The following is a 22930-nucleotide window of genomic DNA, read 5'->3' on the forward strand; positions in this document are numbered from 1 at the left end:
TCATGATAAAATGGAGTGATCTTCATAGAAATAATACACAGGGCTGGAGTTCTCAGTCCTGAGGAACAAGCTCTTTGTGCTATAATATAATCAGGTGCCTAAGCGTGTTGTTCTGCTCTCAGAGTACTGCGTGTCATTTCCCTTGTGTTGTGTATGTAAAGTCATGTCTGTGCATTTGTGGGGGTGTATGATGATATGGAGGCACTCTTGTCAACTCCAATACATTGGTGAAGCCAACAAGCACCAGGTCAGCTGTCTTGTAATCGCTCCATATCCCAAAGGAGCCAAAGCCCAAAGCAAAGTGGCCAAGAGACAGGTCACAGATCTGCAGCAACACATACACACAGACGCACGTGTGAGGTCACTGTGTCCTTGAGAAAAGTAATATACACAAGCAGAGAGTCAAATAATGACTTATAATTACTTAAATAATTATAGTTCATTACTATATAATAATATACACTAGATGACCAAAAGTTTATGGACACCTCACCATCACACTCACACACAATGTGAGTCTTCCCCAAACTTATATATGTTTATATACGGTATATAGCAGCAGTTTATATATCCAGCCTCAGTCTTCAGTGCTGTATGCTTGTATCTAAGAACGCCTGCTGTAACCATTTAGACTATGATACTCATACTGAACATCTTTTCAACACACTTAGTCTGACTGTATACGGATACAATTATAGAAGAGTGATGATTTATAATTCCACTATCCAGAGTCATGCAGAACAGGAAGGGTTCGCTTTTAGGCCTGGGTCCTGTCAAGGTTTCTTCCTCATGCCATCTCATGGAGTTTTTTCTTGCCACTGTTGCTTCTTGCTTGCTCATTAGGAATCTAATATCTACATCTGGATTTCTGTAAAGCTACATTGTGACAATGACTTTCGTTTAAAAAAAAAAAAAAAAGCTATACAAATAGAACAGAATTGAATTGACTTGAATTTGCCCCGTCCCTAATCTTAACCTTAACCTTCGGAACATTATAGTAATTTAATCAAAATATGTTTGCTAGAGTGCAACCTTTTTGGAAAAAAAAACAAACAAACATGTACTGACTAATTTCTAGTCATTTCTAATGACTTCTAATTTCAGTTCAAATAAAAGTTATTAATAGATATATGCCGTCAAGGGTGTATTCCCAACTGGCGCCGATGCTCCCAGGATTCTATCATAAAAAGTAAAGATGGACCCTGGTTTAATATTCTTGCGCAGACGAAAAGCACCAGAAACCAGTTTATTTTATGATGTCATGGTACACGATAGGCTATTTATTAATTAATTAACGGTGCGATTAATTATTTTTTTCCTTACCACAATATATATACCATCTTACTACTAAGTGGGAGTGGTAGCTCAGGAGTTAAGGCAAGTGATTGGAAGGATGTAAGTTCAAATTCCAGTACCGCTAAAGAGAAACTGTTAGACCTCCATGAGACGCTATTAAATCTGTCAAATCTAGACGCCAGGGAAGCATCTACCAAATGGAAAAGGTCGCGTAATTCTATTTGCTTTACCTATTAAAGTCCACTCATAATGCTGCAAAGGCCAGTCACATGACAGAGCAGACACCTGCTGAAGTCTGAAGTTTCTCCCCACTGTGACTGGTGCCTGTCTTCTCATACCTGTACAGATAGGAGGAGACGATTTCTTAAGAACTGAACAATTCACGATGTCTGCATTGTGTTTAATAGCCATGAGCCAATGGTATTTTTAAATATCATAACACCGTATATAGCGACCCTACTGGTTTATAATACTGGTTTATAAAAGGCCGCCAGCCTTGATGCAATGTGTACAGACAGCCTTTATCTCAGGAGTCCACAAAGCTACATAGAAGTGGAATATTCCTAGGCGGACCACCCAGATGAGACACAGGAATATCACCGAATATCATAGTATAAAGGACAGTTGCTATTCTTGGCTTATGGCTATTTTTTTCATTAGTTCAAACTGATAAAGCTCAGTACCCATTTAGGTTTCCTGGTTCGGAGTGGTACACATGCTTGGTCTTCTCATTGACTGTGAGTGTAACACTATGGCCGACCTTCGGCAGAAGGTACTGAGTCTTTGTTTCCATGGAAACAGATGGCAAAGTCATATGACTGCAAGGCAGGTTGCCATTGGGTTCTAAAATGTCATGGACCGGGTTGTTGTCTGTTGCTTCAAGGTGAGCTGTTGAAATGACTTTTATGTCAGGCAGCTGAGTCTTTGTCTGGCTCTGTTTGACTGAGGCCTCACCATGAGCAAGCTGTAGTTTCTTCATGTGGTTGATGGCCACTGTCGCATTGAAAGCTTGCTGGAATACACAAAAAGATAACATCACATAATCTTCCTCATCCACAACTAAGAAAAAACAGCTCCAGACTGGGAAAAAGAAAAATCACACATTTATGAGTGTTTGAGCGTATGAAATGACCGTTGCTGAAGCTGTGTTGTGTAATCAGGCCAGAGCTCAGAGCCTTAAGAGACTGGGTGCCTTTACCTTCCACTTGGACTTGGCAAAGTTCTTCTGGATCTGCTCACTGACGGAATGGTAGATATCACGGCTTTGGGCGGTCTTTCCAATGATCCTGAAGACAAATACAGAAACGAATCTCTCTCCAAATCTCTTGGTCTATCACAGCCAGTGGCCACAATGTTTAAACCAAGCCTTTTATATCTAGCAAACATGAAGGAGTAAAAGACAGACATACAAATTGTATCCTATGACCATTAAGTTGGTATATTATCCTAATGCTGTGTAAGCAAACACATATGCAAAGAAGCAATTATTATAACCCTAATCCAGGTGGACAAATCACAGCTTTGGTGGCTTAAGTAGCATGCAGGGATCACAGACAGACTTTTAAGAATCCGGAACATGCAGATATGTAGAAACACTGACGAAACTGGAAAATAAAGTGCGGCATAAAGCCTGTCATATCCTGCTAACACAGTATACACAATACATCGCCTCACAGTTACTGAAATTATAGATATGGAGAGAACACGCCAGAGCAAAGGCACTAGCCAGACTAGAATATTTTTTTACTTGTGACGTGAGGAGAGAACACCACAGCTCCTAGATAGCCAAAGCGTTCACCAGTGACCTTCTGACTTTTTGTCGAAGACTCAAACACAATGTCAGAGATGGATAATGACTATGGATACACAGGAATTCCCCCTAATTTCTTTCCCTTAGTCTGTATTAACTCACTTTAACTAGCTGGTTACACGACATCACATCATGCTACTGCACCAATTTTTAGTCTATTCAGTTTGGTTGCCAGTCAACGAAAACATGGGTCTGGGCAGCACACTGGAGCTTCCACTTCCGCCTAGTGGGTTAGCTAATGATTTATCATTTATCCACCCCTGCTAATATTTACGAACCAAAACAAAACAAAACTAGGCACTGGCTACAAAAATGTCTAGACCTCTTACTAGAACATTGCTTAATATAGGAAAAAAATTCCAAATGATATAAAACACAGAAAACTAAACTATTTGTGGGCGAGAGATTCATGCTCCCTCTTCAGTTATCTACCCTTTGGTAGAGTTTCTAAAAAGTATCTGTTTTTACTGTACCAAATGTTCTCATAACTCTTTTTGATTACCGTTCATTCCAATACATGCTTAAGCAAGGTCACACAAGCAAGAGTGCTGCTGTACTGAATATCAGCACGGCTGTGATTCTTCTGCAGGTACACATGACCATTAGCATGACTGCGAGTGCAATATTGCTTTTCAGACACAATACGACCAAATATTTTGCTCCGTCAATGAAAATAGCTCCCAGTGTGAATGGATAGAGCGTTATATGTTGCCATGCAACGCACAGACTGACTGACAGCCCATAGTAAGTGTAGTAAAGGTTTCAGTGTGATGAACTACCGCTAGAGTCGGAATTTTATGTAGCAAAGACAGACACGCAGAGTGAGACAAACAGCGAAATGTAACGAGTGCTGTTGTACTAAATATCAGCTCTCTTGTCCAATCACATTAGTGGACCGGAACTATATCTTACCAGGGATGTCTAAGAGCTTGCTCTGTTGTGTAGCGCAAATTAGGATTCTTCTTCATCATGTTGCGGATGAAGTCCTTTGCTGAAAATACAGTAAACACACAGAATGTTAACTATGTCCATATGTGCCTATATAAATATACACAGTTTTGTTGAGTTTGCATGTTGAGAGAGAGAGAGAGAGAGAGAGAGAGAGAGAGAGAGAGAGAGAAAGAAGACATTCACCAGATTCTGAGATGTCGTCCCAGAAAGGAGAGTCAAACTCATACTGGGCTTTCATGATCTTCAAGAAAAGACGAGTCTCTGATTCCTCGTAAAAGGGGGGATATCCACAGAGACTGCAGAGACACATCGTTGAACACGATCATCATCTATTTATTATATTTTAACATTAATAGTATAATTTTCCTGAAATACTCATATTTAATTTCATATGCTTCCTTTTTATGGACACGTGTACAGTACTGTATGTTTGTGTATTATGTGTTGAACTGTTAGCAGTTCCTCCACTAGGGGGAAATCTCTCACATGCTGCTCTATACAGCAACCACTGCCGTGGTAAGCAGAGCTTAACCTGGCTAGAGTTCGATGACATGGCGTAAACAGCTTGTTACACACATTGTATAACAGTCATGATCTAAACCCTTAAACAAGCCAGGGATCTTAAGTTCTAGCTGACATTATATCATCATCCAATAGAACTGTGTCCTACTGTAATAGGCCATAAAGTCTTACATCCTATGTGTGATATATAAGCTATTGTGGTTTAAATGGTACAACCCTAATTCCAAAAAAGTTGGGACGCCGTGCAAACTGTAAATAAAAACGGAATGCAGTGATCTGCAAATCTCACAAACCCGTATGTTATTCACAACAGACCATAGAAAACATATCAAATGTTTAAACTGAGGAAATGGACCATTTTAAGGCAAAAAATGTGGTCAATTTTAATTTGATCACCGCAACGTCTCAACAAAGTTGGGACGGGGGCAACAAAAGGCTGGAAAAGTAAGTGTTACTAAATGGAAACAGCTGGAGGAAGATTTTGCAACTAATGAGGTTAATTGGCAGCAGGTCAGTTACATGATCGGGTATAAAAAGAGTATTTTAGAGAGGCAGAGTCTCTCAGAAGTGAAGATGGGATGGAATCTGGATGGAAGCAGATGTTACTCTAAAATCTGTGTATACCTTTCAGCATTGATGGTGTATTTCCAGATGTGCAAGCTGCCCATTCCATAGGCACTAATGCACCCCATACCATCAGACATGCAGGATTTTGAACTGAGCAAAGATAAAAAGCCGGCTGGTCCCTCTCCTCTTTAGTCCTCTTCAGTTTAGAGGACGTGGCGTCCGTGGTTTCCAAAAAGAATTTGGATTCGTCTGACCACAGAACAGTTTTCCACTTTGCCTCGGTCCATTTTAAATGAGCTTTGGTCCAGAGAAGACGGCGGCGTTTCTGGATCATGTTCACATATGTCTATTTGGTATTTGTGGATGGCACGTTCTGAGTTCTGGAGGAGTTTCTGAGCCCATGCAGCGATTTCCATTACAGAATCAGGCCTGTCTTTAATGCAGTGCCACCTGAGGGCCCGAAGATCACGGGCATTCATTTTCACCCTCGTCCCTCGCGCACAGAGATTTCTCCCGATTCTCTGAATCTTTTGATGATATTATGTACTGTAGATGATGGGATATTCATAGTCTTCGCAGTTTTACGTTGAGGAACATTATTCTGAAAATGTTCCACAAATTGCAGACACATTTTTTCACAGACTGGTGACGCTCCGCCCATCTTTACTTCTGAGAGACTCTGCCTGTCTAAGATACTCTTTTTAAACCCAGTCATGTAACTGACCTGCTGCCGATTAACCTCCAGCTGTTTCTTTTTAGTAACACTTACTTTCCCAGCCTTTTGTTTCCCCCGTCCCAACTTTTTAGAGACGTGTTGCGGCCATCAAATTCAAAATTACCTTATTTTTTTCTTAAAACTGTACATTTCCTCAGTTTAAACATGTGATATGTTTTCTATGTTCTATTGCGAATAACATACGGGATTATGAGATTTGCAAGTCGTTGCATTCTGTTTTTATTTACATTTTACACAGCGTCCCAACTATTTTGGACTTGGGGTTGTAGATTTAACAGAAAAAAATATTATCAATAATAGTAACAATAACGGCAAGAGTATATTATAGGCATCTTACAGTATGTATGTAATGACTCCAATAGACCAGCAGTCCACTGCTTTACTGTAAGGCTTCTGAGCCAACACCTCTGGAGCTATAGGCAAGAAAAAACAATCCGTATTCAAATACAATCTTTACACAATAGGTACATTTTTGTCTTTTCTTTTTTGAACCTTAAATGGCCTACTTACCCACATAGCCTGGGGTACCACAGGCTGTGGACATGATGCCCTTGTCCTCCATCTTTGAAAGTCCAAAATCGCTGATCATTATCTTGGACTCCTCATCTGGACTGTAGTACAACAAGTTCTCAGGCTTTGGAGGAAAAATAGATATTGTGCTTTACAGCAGATATTGTAGCAGACATGATTCAAAGCGTAGATGGATGTATTTAGTGAACTGTGTGTGTGCCCGTACACATACCTTGAGGTCACGATGTACTATGCCATTCTTATGCAGGTAGTTAACTCCCTCGAGTACCTGCCTGATCACTAAGCTAGCATCCTTCTCCGAGTACACTCCCCGGTCCAGGATCCGATCGAACAGTTCACCACCTGAAACACTGCCAAAATAAGAATCCAAAAACACAAAATCAGATAATAGCTTCTGCGAGTATAAATACACAACATAGAGATAAAAGTTATGGGCTGGAACAGGTAGACGTCTCACACACGCATTTGTATGAGATTCTGTTTTTGTACTTTTTGGTGTTGTGGATTTTTATATTTTCTAAAATACAGAAAACGCTTCGTGTAGGGAAATTGTGCGAACGGACTCTCATCCAGTTCTGATGGATTTTTTTTTAGCAGCTAGAAATTCTTTGTAGGACTAAACCTTATAAAGTAATAGCACCCTGTGCTTGTGAGCAGTTTGTGAACTGTACAATATGTGCTTCCAATCCCCTGGACTTTATTATATTTAAGATATCCCCTAACGATAACATTACCATTTCCCAGTGAGCTATCAGAACTAATCTCACAAAACACAGCGTTATATTATGATACATTTTTCCGCTGCAGTATTTTTTAGTTGATATATATATATATATATATACACATTTAGTCACTACATTTTGATGTATCTTTGCCCATTTTCGCCCCGAGTGTAGGCAAACACTGACTACTTACAGCTGCATGACAAGGTAGTAATGAGTGCGACTTTCGTAGAGATCTTCCAACCCCACAACATTTTCATGTTTAATCCTAAAAGAAAAAGAACGTGAATTGTTGATTTCATATATATATATATATATATATATATTTATATATAGCCTACTTATATAACTATTATATACACACTTTTTCACAACACTGTATTATATATATATATATATATATATATATATATATATATATAAAATATATTTTTTATTGTACCTCCTTAACACAGCAATCTCATTCTCCAAGTTGATGTCTCTTTTGTTCTTTTTCTTCACACACTTTATGGCAAAGAGCTTTCCTGTTTTCCTCTCCTTCACCATGAACACCTCAGAGAACGCTCCCCTAAGAGACAGAGGGAGGTAGAGATACGCACAGAAAGAGGACGTTGTGTGAGGCTGTTCAGTTATTAAGATTTAACAGTTAACAACGACTCTGAGGGTCGAGAAGCCGGCTGATATTCTTGTCTCAGACAAGGTGATTCATTCTCCATTTTTAATGAGAACGTGCAGATGACCTGTTAAAGCCATTCCTCTTTGGCACTTCAGTTAAGCTCTGCACGCATCCGTATCACAACACCTAACAGCCATTTGTGCCAGGATCTGGAGGAGGTAAGAAAATAGCCCAACTGATTATCTTAATGTTAAGTGATGTTTTTTCCGCCCCGGTCCTCACACTACTTCATCCGTGAAAAACATCCGCCTGGTATCATCATCAAATGCTGAATGTTATGCATGAATTTTGTGCCCCATTAATCAAAACCAGAACTCTGACGTTTGAAGGAAATCAGAAGCCAACAACGTATTTTGTTACATTTCAAAATCGCTCTTTTGTGGATGGAGAATGGCATAAAACCACAGCGATAGCTTAATTTATTGTTCTCTGTTCCTTCCACACTGTCTAAAGCTGTAACCTGGAATACATGTCCTGGCTGGGGATTAAGCGTCAAAATCCCCTACGCAACGGAAATAGTAACAGCTCAGGTATCCAGGTGTGGCACTTCAAACAGGTCACTGAGCGCTCCATGAAACCCTCAAACCCTTCTTCTTTAACAGATTCATTCAGTAATTCATAAATATTCATAAATATACAGTATACATAAATCCGCTTTAATTGTGTCCTTACACTATAATATTCCTTTTCAAGGGTAAAAACTATTTTACTCGGAGCTTTGTAGCAGGACACCCACTTGCCATGCCCTGTCTCACACCCCGCCCACCCCCACAAGCACACATATTCATGAAGAACACGGCGTATCAAAGAATTGCTTTTAATTGCCGCCTCCGAGCTCTTCTGAGGCCAGCACACTCTCTGTTACTGAAATTCTGCCTCTGCAATTTTACCTCTGAATATAAACGCTATGAAACAGAGTTCTGAGCCAGGCTTCGCTTCATTCAGTAATTCTAGTGGTATAATTATACGTGTTCTTGACATAGATACGATTGATTTAATGACTCTCTATATGTTAAAGATTTCAGCACCATGACAGATTAATACGTGCGAAGACTTGACCGGTAATTACGCACAATGCTCAGGGAGATGCGTATAAGGGAGATGCTTCAGTACATCTCAATCGCAGCCATTAATTTGTTGTAATTTCATTCACCGTGTTTTTCAGTGGCTCATGCTCTCCCTTGTAAGTGCTGCTGAGGGAGATTGGGATTTGGTTCAGGTTGTTTTTCTCGGCAGGAAACGCGTGGGTCATCTCCCCAAAGCAAAGCTTTTCTCACTGGTCCTACCGCATCATTTTTATAGCTCCAAAACAAGGACACCGGGGATGGTTGCAATGGATGTAAATGCTGCACTGATTTTCAGAGCTTTCACTAAGCTTATCTGAAGGTCACATGCACTTTCCTCCTGTCATGATCAAGACAATAGTTGTGTGTCACATGTCCAATAATAAAAATAAAAAAAATCCCAGCACCACTCAGTTAGATTGTCTGTAGATAAATACAAAACCCTCTCTACCCAGTTCACTGTTCTGGAAGTGATCCTGACTCCTGAGTATTAAATAATCACAGCTTATCACAGCCTTCCATATCTCACAGCTTGTCTCCAAGAATAGAGGGAAATGTAGAGGGTGTTGTGATCTCTGTAATGTGATCTCTGTAAGTTTAACCATGGCAGGGTTGTTGGTACCAGACTGGCTGGTTTGAGTATTTCAGAAACTGCTGATCTCCCGGGATTTTCACACACAACAGTCTTTAGATTAAAAAAAAAACCCATTGAGCTCTGTGGGCGATGTGGAAACACCTTATTGAGGTCAGAGGAAAATGGCCAGATTGGTTCAAGCTTCCAGGAAGGATTATAATACCTCTTTACAACTTTGGTGAGTGGAAAAGCATCACAAAACATCGAACCTTGAGGTGGAAGGGCTACAACAAAGCAGAAGACCACATTAGGTTCAGATAGCCTCAGATGCTTGTTCTTGGCTTGTTCGTGTTCTTTGATGTGTTGTGCACGCTGAGATGCTTCTCTGCTCACCACGGTTGTAAAGAGTGCTTACTTGAGTTACTATATAACTCAGACCAGTCTGATCATTCTCCTATGATCTCTCTCATCAACAAGGCGTTTCAGCTTGCATACGCTCTGCACACCGTATGTTTTTTGTTTTGTTTTTTTGCACCGTTCTGTGTTAAGTCCAGAGACTATTGTGTGTGAAAATCCCAGAAGATCAGCAGGTTCTGAAATACTCAAACCATCTGGCACCAACAACCATGCCAGAGTTAAAGTCGATGAGATCAACCTTTTCCCCCATTCTGATGTCTGATGAACTGAAGCTCTTGATCTGCATCTGTATGATTGTATGCACTGTGCTGCTGCCCCATGATTGGCTGATTGGATAACTGCTTAAATGAGCAGGTGTACAGGTGTTCCTATATTACAGTAGACGGTGATCGTGTATTTTACAGTTAAATGGCTCTCTGGCTGCCAAAACTTTCAGAACACCAGGTCTAAATAACCTGAGGACACAGCTGTTTAGCCAGTGGATATGATATTGTATGATCCACTTAGACAAATGAGAGGTTTGAAAAACAAGATGCTAATTGAAGCCACAAATCACTAATCTTTCATTTCAAGATCATTTTATTCAGTTCTGTTTTGTAGCTAGTTTTGTCAGTTGTAGTCGCGACTTGCCCTGCCTAGGCCTCACTCAAATCCAATCACAGACTCTCACAATTTGTCTATATTACAGTCAGAGCTAGGCCAAGAACACTCACCTGGTAATGTGTACGATGTGGTATACTACCACAAATGAAGCTTCTATACCCTATAGACTCATATATTTATCGCAGTATAAACTGTATAATCACTAATCTACCACCATTGTCATGTATAGTGATATATACCGATGTCGTGCACATTAATATTGTTTTCTAATACAGTTTAAACTAAAAGTCATAATACCAAGTGGATCATCGTTAGGGTAATAATTATTCAAATGTCGTACTCACGATCCGAGCACCTCTATGAAGTCGAACACTTCTTGGATGTTGTCAGTGCTCTTCTTCCAGTCATAGTCGGCCTCTTTGCGACCCATTTCAGCGGAAGTTTCTCCAGGGATTTCTATAACACAGGAAATAGGACTCAGAGATCAAACGGAACCAAGCAATCTAAAGGCTAACCGATCCAGTCTGAGAAGAGAAACACAAGTCCCAGATTGAGAGCCCCAGATTTATACATTTGTTGGGAGATAAAAAGACCTCCTGATATTCCAGGAACCACGAGGCATTTTGGACAATGTGCGGTGTGTTTAACGTAAAGGTTAAATCCTTAAATCTTAATGTTAAATGATGTTTTCTGTAATTTCTCAAGGTGCATTCATCCAGGAGTGAGGAAATCCACTGTAAAATGAAGCGATCGGTGTTGGAGGTCTGCTCATGCTCATCAGCTAGCTGCCATCTCGAAGATTCTGGTACTTATTCATCAAATAGTACAGAGTTCGATTTGTGAATTTGCTATACAGCATCAAAACAAGCAGTGATTTGAACACAATTATGAATGATCGTCAGCTGTGTGGGAACAAGCTCCCGGCCACTAGTCTCTTATTTACACGTCATATGAAAATGCCATGCCCCAATTTACCCACATATATCTATTTGTTTTTGTTTTTTGTTTTGTTTTTTAATGAAACACACCCTAAAGAGTAATGTCCAAATCAAGTTCAAGTTCAAGTCCAGGTCTACGAGTGAAACGGATCTCGCAGGAACTTGTCTTTTATTTATCACGCCGATTTCTTTCGGCTCGGAACAAGACGTGGAAGACATAACATGAAGTGCGGGGAAAATAAAATCCTCTTGGATGGAAATGGGTTAGCTTATCAACACTTGAAAGCACTGGAAAGGATTAGAAGTCAATCAGCAAGCCTGGTCTGACTTTAAGACTTGGCCTCTTTCCTCTTATGTAACGGAGGAAAGAATCTTGATTCACTTAACCCCAAAGGAATTAACCCATACAGTTCAAGAGGTCAAACTTAGGACATCGAAGATAAACAGCTACTGCATAATAACAGTACGGACACAACAGGGACGCAGTATCGTGCAGATATTATTCCATAACACATCGGTTCATTTTTTTAAATTTATTTAACTCGGTAAGTAAATGAATAGACTACGACTGGGTAACCTGACAACAAAAAGAACATCCTATTAGGGCAAATCTACATGCCGTGAGCCAGACAGAGTTAAGCCTAATCTAACACCGCATCATTTTTATTTTCTTTTCATCTTTATTTCCTTTAGGACACGCTATGTAAATTAAAATGAAGGTACAGTACACAACCTACATCAGAATCACAAATATGCACGTTTATATCCCTTTTTTCTTAACGCACAATATGACAGGCATATAGATATCCAATTTGACCTGCTCCTTAAATGGAATACGTATCAGTTACCTATTCTCTCTATATATTCTTTTAAAGGAAGGCACAGTTACTGATGCATCACTGTAAAAGCAATCACGATACCACTGACTATACTATACTTTACTCCCTTTCCTGTGATAGGCACACACACACACACACACACATTCTTTTCAAAATTTATTCAAGTATTTTCATTGCAAATTCGATTATTGACATGAACTGGAGTGAAAAGTAGAACCGGACTCCACAAGTGTGCGCGAAACCTTATGATCCATTTCAGATGAAATTCATCAGTGTCGTCCGAACACGCGCTCCACTAGAAGGGATGCACGAGGAACACTTGACCCTCTTGTACAAAGCGGTTCACATGGGTCAAATTTGCTTCCATTTTCACACAGGGACCTGAAAACCGTGCAGAATCTCGAATATGAAATATTTTACATATTGACTATTATTCACTTTGTATACACGGTACTCTGCAAAGCTTTCAGGCACGTTCAAAGAAATGCTGGGGAGCAAAGATGACTTCAAAAATAACGAAACGACCTTACTTCACTGGCGTACAAGCGTGTTTTTAGGTAATATTTCATTGTGGGCTGGGAAACTAATGTTGAGAAATCGAAAATGTTTTTGTACTGACTTGATCATGAAGAAGTCATAAAACAAAAGATTTAAAAAAAAAATTTTTTTTTTTAATCTATAAGTTTGTACTAAAATAAAAAAATGTAGCTATCATTTCATGAAAGATCAAAGAGGACCATTAACAGTGGCATTAAATGATAGTTATACATATAAATATACATATTTAATAATAATGCATCATTATGTAGTGGTGTTTGCATGCCTAAATTACCCTCACTGAAAGATGTTTTTATTATTATTATTATTATTATTATTATTATTATTTGCTCGACCTTACCTTCTGGAATGTAAGAGCTCCAGGTGTTTAGTATGGGTAGACAGGGACAGCAGGGACAGAGGACAGCGCGAGACAAGCGGAGCAACTGATGCGCTGATCTCAGCGACACGAACATGGACCACGCAGGCGCGTGCGGTCGGAGCACATGACCATGCAAGTACAGTGCACGAGCTCCCCACAAATAAACCCTGTCCTGTGCCCTAGCGAAAAAATCTACCACGGCAAAGTAATAATCGTGATCGCGTGCGCGTTGTTCAAACTTTGACTCCGACGTGCAGCAGCGCGCGCCAGTCCCAGTGCTTTATGAATAACGCGGAAAGAAGCTTATGTGCAGCTTTGACTTACCTAGCGCCGAGGAGGGGTGTGAGATGCCTCGCTCCGACTCTCCTGCCAAAAGATTTGGACAGATTGTCTCGTGGAGACGCGTGGACATAAAGGAGGATAGAGCACTGAGAGGGGAGGGGTGCTGGGGGAACAGTGCATCACTCTCTCCAACATACTGTAGACCTGCCAGTGTTACAGGCTTATGGGGCTGTATTTCAATGACAGTTTCATGCAGTTGAATTATAACAGGCTATACTGCTCCTTATGTCTGCATTCATTCATTCATTCATCTTGAACATCTTGGCCAGGAAGATTCAGCAGATTTGGAACCCATCCCAGGAACACTGGGCTTGACCCTGTATAAGATGCCAGTCCATTACAGGGCACCCGTCCATCCATCTTCTACACCGCTTTATCCTTTTCAGGGTCACGGGGAAACCTGGAGCCTATCCCAGGAGGCACGGGGTACACCCTGGACAGGGTGCCAATCCATCGCAGGGCACAATCACACACTCACTCATACACTACGGACACGCCAATCAGTCTACCATGCATGTCTTTGGACCGGGGGAGGAAACCGGAGTACCCGGAGAACTTGCAAATTCCGCACACACAGGGCAGCGGCAGGATTCGAACCCCCGACCCTGGTGGTGTGTGGCGAACGTGCGAACCACTAATCCACCATGCACTTCGCAGGGCACCATGCACACAAATTCATACTAATTCAAACCTAAAGGCAATTCATGAGTGACTAGTACACCTGCATGCATGTTTTGGGGGGTTGAAAACCGGAGACCCCAGAGGAAACCTACATACACATAAGGAGAAGAACATCCCCCCAAGTATTTAGTATTTAGAAAAACAGTGCTACCCACTGCACCGCCAGGATATTAATTTAATTATTCAAATAAAGAAAATATTATAGTAATACCAGGTGGTTACTGTCAGTGAAGCAGGGTGATCCGTGACAAGCAGGTGAGTTGGCACACTCTCAGACAGCACATTAACTTCTGCAGTCAATCAGGATTACCATATCATGACATCTTATGACTCTTCCTAATCGCGTTTGTCTGTAGATACATACAGGCATACTGTCCCTATGCTTTCACAAACCCACTGTAAAGATTATTTTAACCGGTAGAGAGAGTGTTCATTCTGATGCTCGCTCTACCTCTGAATAGTGCTCTTTGTGCTATAATATTCATTCATTAATTCATTTTCAGTAACCGGTTTATCCCGGTCAGCCCGGGAACGGTGGCCGTGAGACGTTCAGGTAGCAAAACAAAAAGCATCTCAACAGGATTTCAGTGGGATTTCCCATGCAAACATGCACATCCTGGAGAAGGTTACAGTAGGAGTAAACCCATGTGAACATGGTGATTACAAATGTGTGTGTTTGATGTTGCCAAGGAAGGGAGACTGGAAACTAAATATGGAGTTCTCTAGACAGTTCTGTGTTAGCGATGTGAATAGAGATGGGTGGTGACGTTCCGTGCGGACTTAAAAATACACTGGCCTATTAACATTTCCATGGATGAATGTGGAACTTTCTCTATTACACACTTGGAGATTCAGGAAGAAATGGTGAAAACTATTTTGTCTCTTGTTACCATAAAGCATGTTGAAGCAAATAAAGTTCTTGTTCATTTTACAGTATGCCACCTGCCAAATGAGGAGCTCTTCCAAATGATTGCCTAGTTTTGTTGAGATTGACAGGGGAGAAAGTATGAAATCCTCCCCACCTGGAGAACACGGCCAATTTTGCTTCCTTGGCTCCTGGCCACGCATAGCAATGACATCGCCAGGATTTGGACTTGCACCCACCTACAACAGGTTAAATGCTTTCCTGTTGCACCACTTGGGGGCTACTGCAATCGGCATTTTGTATAGGAATTAAAGGGATTTACAATTTATAAAATTCTGCTCTCTTCAGTATCTTTGATATTTTGATTTCACAGCATTTTCTCCAGGTTCTACTTGCTTTTGTTCCAGACCACTAGGGCAGTCTGGTTCTGAACTTGTGGAGTTTCCTTGCTCAGTACCAACGGCAAAGTTGTCACTTTGTGACTGTGACCATGAATGCGACCCCGCACGGGTACCCTGTGAAAGGTCCCCACTACATCATGCTTATCCTTTCGTCAATTCCCATCTCGTCAGGGAACTGAGGAAGTGGGTGCCGGGTGCACCGACACACCACTCGGGTGATTCTAGCGTTTTAACATGTTACTGTTGTTGTCCTGGTCGAATAAGAACAGGCATGTGTCCTGTTGTCGGTGTCATAATTTAGTTAGAAATTCAGAACTAATTGTGAATTGTGGAACTCCACCAACCTTCTGCACAAAGCAGACCGGCTATTACATTCTGCTGGTTATTCATTATCCTTCCTCTGATGGTCACAGCAAGGAGTGAAGTGAAGTGAACAGCAGACATGGCTATGGAGCCCTCTAGGAAGAAAAAGGTAAGCAAGTCTCTGGTGCGTTGTAAAGCAGGAATAAAAATGAGCAGAATACAGCTGCTCAGCCTCCAGGAATGGGACGTGCGAGTGCCTTGTTGGAACGAAGAGAAGTTGGCAGCAGGTGTGAGACAAATTCAAAAGCTGTTAGGAATGTTAGGATGTGGTCAGAGGTGGTTAATACAGCTGTCGCGCATGCAGATGGCCTCGAATGTATTCTCAGTGGCTGCTTCTCATTCTCGAAAGCCACACTTGCATAGAGTACTGATAGCATGCCATCAGAGTGCTCTGATCATCAGTGTAAAACAGGAATGAGGCTCATAAGCAGTGGCAAATGCAGGCGCATTTTATGGTTGCCCTATTGAAACTGAAACGGTAGCTTCCACACAGGATAGCGGATCAACTGCTTAATCTTAGAGCGACAGCAATGCTTCTGGTTCAGAAGCCAGCGGTCTCAATAGTGGTCCAGACTGATGTAGCTCTGTGGTCAACATGCAGCGAAACATAACCTGATATGACGGCTTGCAAAACATGTGGACTACGGGGAACGCGGGTTAATGAAATAATGACCACAACCGCAGATCCCACCGGCAATAAATCTGAAACCAGGACTATCTAAATTCATGTGTCACTTTTCCATTACATCACATTACTGATGAATATAGTTAGAGAATCTCTGGAGGTTATCGGGTGGTGATTTGGTAGGCACAAATAATGCTGTAATAAAAAAAGATGATGTCTTTTTTTGATGCTAATGTGCTGTGTTTGTTTCTCTCTCACGTGAACTACCTTACCAGATCGTGTTTAACAAAGCCGAAACCACACGAAAGCATAAACGCACCTGTGATCGAGATCAAGATAAATAGCAATATGAAAAGATTGATTTTCCAACAGATACGATCCTTTTACTGAAGATTTTTGTGCTGGTAGAGTTCAGGATGTCTACTCAACTGCATTTGACCAATCATTGGTCTACACTGACTGTATATCCGGCTCAGCTTGCATGGTACCTGGGTAAGAAGGGTGAGCAGATTCAGCAGCCATTATGTGCTTAGGAATGTCGCCATGGCAATAGCAAGCACATGGGGGGACATGGGTATTTGCTGAGCTGAGCCACACCACACCACCAGTGGAAAAATGCTAAGCGTGTGCATGCTCTGCGTGTGTGCGTGATCTGGCTGGTTGGCTGCTGTGTCGAGCCAGAAACATGACCTGTTGTGTCACTTCTGAACTCAAGTCATGAAAAGGACTCCTTCGCAGACGGTAAAATGGCACGAGGCTTGACTTACGATGGCATTCCGATAGCAAGGCAGATCTACTCCGACTCCTGCAACAAATCACATGAGAAAACATGAGATGATCGGGGACCATTTAATTGAAAACATTTCTGTTTTTAGTTGTAATTTTGCAGTTATCTATTCCACGTAATAAACATCCTTCACCCTTTCCCTCCGCTGTGATATGGTGGGGGGCTGCGGCTTCAGCCAGGAGACCATAATCATCTTCTTTCCTATGTAAGAATGTCATATTATTGTTCTCCACATCATCTGGAAGTAATCCCAATAAATAACAAGATGATTCTAAAGGCAGTTCTATATGTAAACATTTTTTTTAAATCTCATTTTGTACGTTTTGCCAATATTCTGTTAATTTCGGACAGTCCCAGAATATGTGTGTATGGTCTCCCACCAGGCCGCTGTCTCCAAATTTTGAGGTAATAAAAGGAGTTCTGAAAAATCTCCTCTTGACTTTCCATTCAGATTCCCTCCAAATGGTTCTGCTTGTTATTTTGTGTCCCTCTCCGCAAGATAGTGCGCATTTTTCATCTGGAACGATGGTATTCATCTCCAATTCCCATTTTCCCTTAATGTCCAAACTGTCATCCTTTAGTTCTTCTTGTAAGATCTTATATATATGTGTGATATGATCATCTTTTTGATGGTTCTTTTGATTATTAACACACACAAAAAAAAAACATTCTATATCAGATGGCGAAGCGCATAGTTTATCCCATTCTGTGTGTCTGTAAGGAATGCCTTAGCTGCAGGCATCTAAAAAAATCATGGGCTGGCGAATTATATTTATGTTGGCGCTGTTCAAATGACAATAGGACTCCGCCCTCAGATAACTGAGCGAACATAATTAGACCGTTTTCTTCCCACTTTTTTAAACCTTGCGTCTAATTTGGATGGGAGAAAGTCAGTATCGTGTATCTTCATTGTTCTAGAAATGAATGTGGGGAGTCTTAGCTTCTTTCTCACACTTACTTTCCAAATATCTTGGTGCATAAATGGGACCGTGTCTAGAGGGACATTAGAGCATTCACTCTGTTCCATCCCGACCCAAATGGCATCTTTATCTTGAGAAATCCAGGAGACCATTGATCTAAGCTGGGCTGCCCAGTAGTAGTTTTTCAAGTCTAGGCCTCCGTTTTCTTTGGAACATAACATTCTTTTAAATTTCATTGTAGGTTTACTATTTTGCCACATAAATTTGGACTGCCATTTATTAATTATTTTAAACGTAGTAACGGGAACCTCTACGGGCAGGGATTGGAACAGAAAGAGCAGCCTTGGCAACACGTTCATTCGTATCGTTTCCACTCGTCCCATTATAGATAAAGGAAGTAATTCCCACCCTGTCAAGTCAGTTTTTATTTCACCCAATAATTTCCCGTAGTTAGAATTTAAATAGCTGTGATGTATCCGGGGTTATGAAGATTCCTAGGTATTTAAAACCTTGATTAGACCAACGGAAGTGAAATGTTCCTGTTAGTTGTGCTGGCCAGTGCGCCACCGGCATCATTGCTTCAGATTTCGATTGGTTGATTTCATATCCCGAGAGTTCTCCGTACTCCTTTAAGTTTCTTATTAGCGAAGGGATAGAGGAGGCTGGATCACTAATATATATGTCAGTATGTCGTCCATGTAGAGTGAAATCTTGTGTTCTGTTTGATCCTCATCTTTTATACCCTTGATAGTCTCATTTTGTCTTATTAGTGCTGCTAAGGGTTCAATATTTATGGCAAAGGGCTGAGGCAATCGCCCTGGAGGACCCCCCTCTCAAAGTGGAAAAAGTCAGAGCAACATCCATTCACCCTTACTCGTGACTTGGGGTTTGTGTATATAACCTTTACCCAATCCACAAATTTTGTGTGGAACCCCATTGCAGCCGTTGTTTTATACAGGAATTTCCAATTTACAGTGTCGAATGCTTTCTGTGCATCAAAGCTAATTAACATGGAATTTTGCTTACTTTCCTTGGCACGTGTTATAAGATTTAATGTTCTCCTTATGTTGTTGGCTCCTTGTCTGTCAGGGATAAAGCCTGTCTGATCCGTCTTAATCAACTTTGCTATCATTTTTTGCAAATTTTTTGCCAAGATACCGGTTAGTATTTTTTGATCGTTACATAACAGGCTAATTGGTCTATACCCCTCGCGGAATAATAGGTCTTTGCCTTCTTTATGGATCACTGAGACAATTGGCCTCAGACCATGTAGCTGGTGGGTCTTCTTTGGAAAGGGCGTGATTAAAAACTTTGGTTAGTACTGGTACTAAATCATCAATGTAGCATTTGTAGAGTTCACCAGGGAGACTGTCCGTCCCTGGAGATTTGTTATTTTTTATTTTTTTTTATTTTTTATAACTTCTCGTATTTCACTTTCGGTAACATTTAGTGTCATTTGCAACGCTTCATCTTCTGACAGTGATGGTAAGTGTAGACCGGCAAGAAAGGTTTCAGATTTATCACGTATCGTTTTTGGTTTTGTCTCTTCATACAGTTTTCTATAGAGAGATGCAAAGGCATCCACAATTTCCTTTGGATGAGATACTGTTTTTTTGAGAATAGGGTGCATAATTTTAGGAACCACACGATTAGCCTGGGCTTTACGGAGTTGAGAAGCCAACAAGCAGGTGGTTCTGTTGTCATCTCGTAATATTTCTGTCTGGAAAATCTTAATGCTCCTTCCGCCTTATATGTAAGTAGATTATCCAAGGCCCTCCTAGTTTCCTTTAATTCTAGTAGAGTGGCTTGTGCTCCTGTACTTTTATGTTCTATCTCTAATCGTTTAATTTTCAATTCATTTCAATTCAATTCAATTTTATTTGTATAGTGCTTTTTACAATAGACATTGTCTCAAAGCAGCTTTACAGAAATATCAACACGGTATACAGATATTAAAGGTGTGAATTTATCCCAACTGAGCAAGCCACTGAGTGGCGACGGTGGCGAGGAAAAACTCCCTAAGATGTTTTAAGAGGAAGAAACCTTGAGAGGAACCAGACTCAGAAGGGAACCCATCCTCATCTGGGTAACAACAGATAGTGTGAAAAAGTTCATTATGGATTTATATGAAGTCTGTATGGCCTTAGGAGCAGCCGTAGTCCCAGCAGTCTGGAATTAGAGAAGATTTGAGCTCCATCCAGAGGCAGAAAGGATCTGGATCTCTAGTATCTCCATAAATTCATGTGGGGCTCGGCGAAAGGAGAGAGGGAGAAAAAAGATAATTATGACTGCGAAGTAGTAGAACAGAATCTAGTCAGGGTAGGCTTGAGTAAACAAATACGTTTTAAGCCTAGACTTAAACACTGAGACTGTGTCTGAGTCCCGAACACTAATAGGAAGACTGTTCCATAACTGTGGGGCTCTATAAGAGAAAGCTCTTCCCCCTGCTGTAGCCTTCACTATTCGAGGTACCGTCAAATAGCCTGCATCTTTTGATCTAAGTAGGCGTGGCGGATCACAGAAAACCAAAAGGTCGCTTAGATACTGTGGCGCGAGACCATTTAGTGCTTTATAGGTTAATAATAGTATTTTGTAGTTAATGCGAGATTTCACTGGGAGCCAATGCAGTGTGGAGTAAGATCGGGGTGATGTGGTCGTATCCTGGTTCTAGTTAGGACTCTAGCAGCTGCATTCTGGACTAACTGGAGTTTGTTTATATTCCTACTGGAACATCCAGACAGTAAGGATTACAGTAATCTAATCTAGAGGTGACGAAAGCATGAACTAGTATTTCCGCATCATGTAGTGACTATGTTTCTTATCTTAGAAATATTTCTGAGATGAAAGAAGGCTATCCTAGTAATATTATCTACATGAGCATCAAATGATAGGCTGGAGTCAATAATCACTCCAAGGTCTTTAACTGCTGCACATGATGAAACAGAAAGACCATCCAGAGTAACCATGTGATCAGAAAGATTATTTCTAGCTACACGTGATCCTAATAATAGTATTTCTGTTTTATCAGAATTAAGTAGAAGGAAATTAGTTAACATCCAACGTCTAATGTCCTTTACACAATCCTCAGCTTTACTAAGCTTCTGTCTGTCCTCTGGCTTCGCTGAAACATACAACTGTGTATCATCAGCATAACAGTGGAAGCTAATTCCATGTTTACGAATAATTTGTCCTAGGGGTAGCATATATAAAGTAAAGAGCAGTGGGCCTAAAACAGAACCCTGTGGAACTCCAAAAGTAACCTCAGTACGCATGGAGAAATTTTCTTTTCTAATTTCATTTGCTCTTCCAGCCGTATTTTCTTTAGTCTTGATGCAATCTGGATCATTTTCCCTCTTATTACTGATTTAGCTCCCTCCCGTAGGATTGATGGTGTTACCTCTCCGTTGTCATTTAACTCAAAGTATTCTTTTAAGTTCTGGTTTAGTTCTTGTACCACTGTTGTGATGGTTAGTAGTGATACATTTAGTCTCCAGTATCTGAAAAATCTTTCTTTACCAAGCTCTATGATTAACATGACAGGGGCATGGTCACTCAGTGTTATTGGCTCAATATGGCAGTCTTGTACTTTATACATATATTGCTGGGAGAGACCAAAGAAGTCAATCCTGGAATAACAGTTATGAACATTAGAAAAAAAGGTGAAGTCCTTTCCTTTGGGGTTTTTATATCTCCATGGATCAACCAGTCCTAGTTCTGAAATCATGTCATTAAGTGTTTTGGTTTTTTTTCAGTTTGGGATCCTTTCTCTGCCGGTGTTCTATCGAACCTTCCATCTTGTACTGCGTCGAAGTCCCCTCCCAGCACTATCATGCCCTTGGCATTATCCGCTATGATATTTGCAATGTCTTTAAAAAAGGTCTGATCGTATTCGTTTGGGGCGTACAGATTCATAATGGACATCTCTCCTTCTCCTATTGTACCAACTATCATGACAAACCTCCCCATCTTGTCCCGAATGACATTTTCTAAGCAGAAGGCCACTGACTTATTAATTAAAATAGCTACTCCCCCTTTTTTACCAAAGGAGGCGCTATATACTTGGTTTACACATTCTCTCCTTAATTCTCTGTGAGCAGTGCAATTTCTTCAGCTGACTATCTGTTTTCTTTCTTTTAATGGGATGATTCAAACCATGGACATTATACGTGATTACGTTGAGATTGCTCATGCGCGTATGGTAAAAGTGTTAATCTTGTCCTTACATCTCAACCCAAGTCTCAATTTCCACATAACACACCTGTGAATCACCTGTGATGTATTACATGACTGCACGTCTATTGGAATCATAGAAATACGCGTTAAGCATAGTGTAGAAGAAGAACATCGTATACAACAACAAAACAAGAACTGAGAACTGACTTCCAAAAACCCAGCCGATTGAACTTACATCTCGTCAGTCTTGATCAAAGAAGACCTTTTGCCCTTTGTATGTGCCTCCTCGTTGTTTCCAAGCTTGTTGAAGTATCGTTTCTTTAACTCTATGGTTAGAAAACCTGACAATGATAGATCTTGGAGGGGCGGAGTCCTTTGGTTTCATGGTCAGCGAGCGATGTGCCTTCTCTATGCACAAATCCAGATCATCCGGTAACTCTAGTGAAGAGCGCATCAGGCTGATAATGAAAGTGATCGTATCGGTCTTTTCCTCTCCTCCTTTCACCCCATAAATACGCGGATTGTTTCGACGAGCTCTGGATTCCAGGTCTTCACACTTGGCCGATAGTTTTGCTTCTTTTTGAAGTAAATGGCGAAGCAGGGGAGTC

At 40.8% G+C, this 22930-nt stretch overlaps 1 protein-coding gene across 1 annotated transcript; it reads right to left on the bottom strand.

Annotated features, from left to right (window-relative positions):
- Positions 1-491: 491 nt before the first annotated feature.
- Positions 492-22930, bottom strand: camk1gb (calcium/calmodulin-dependent protein kinase IGb). Its single transcript, XM_053643851.1, has 12 exons — positions 22558-22930; positions 10814-10925; positions 7578-7703; positions 7329-7403; positions 6625-6763; positions 6393-6516; positions 6220-6295; positions 4241-4353; positions 4019-4097; positions 2495-2582; positions 1980-2308; positions 492-1634 (listed from the first exon to the last, which is right to left on the bottom strand). The coding sequence occupies exons 2-12, from the start codon at positions 10897-10899 to the stop codon at positions 1562-1564; spliced, it is 1308 nt and encodes a 435-aa protein (XP_053499826.1). The 5' UTR covers positions 10900-10925; positions 22558-22930; the 3' UTR covers positions 492-1561.

Source organism: Ictalurus furcatus, chromosome 15, assembly GCF_023375685.1.
Source record: "Ictalurus furcatus strain D&B chromosome 15, Billie_1.0, whole genome shotgun sequence".
Lineage (NCBI taxonomy): Eukaryota > Metazoa > Chordata > Actinopteri > Siluriformes > Ictaluridae > Ictalurus > Ictalurus furcatus.

Coding starts and splice junctions, on each gene's coding strand:
- camk1gb (XM_053643851.1), bottom strand. CDS start 10,899: ATGGGTCGCAAAGAGGCCGACTATGACTGGAAGAAGAGCACTGACAAC. Junction 4,354..6,219: donor GGAGTCATTACATACATACT/GTAAGATGCCTA, acceptor GTGTCTCTGCAG/TCTCTGTGGATATCCCCCCT. Junction 2,309..2,494: donor TTGCCAAGTCCAAGTGGAAG/GTAAAGGCACCC, acceptor TGTGTATTCCAG/CAAGCTTTCAATGCGACAGT.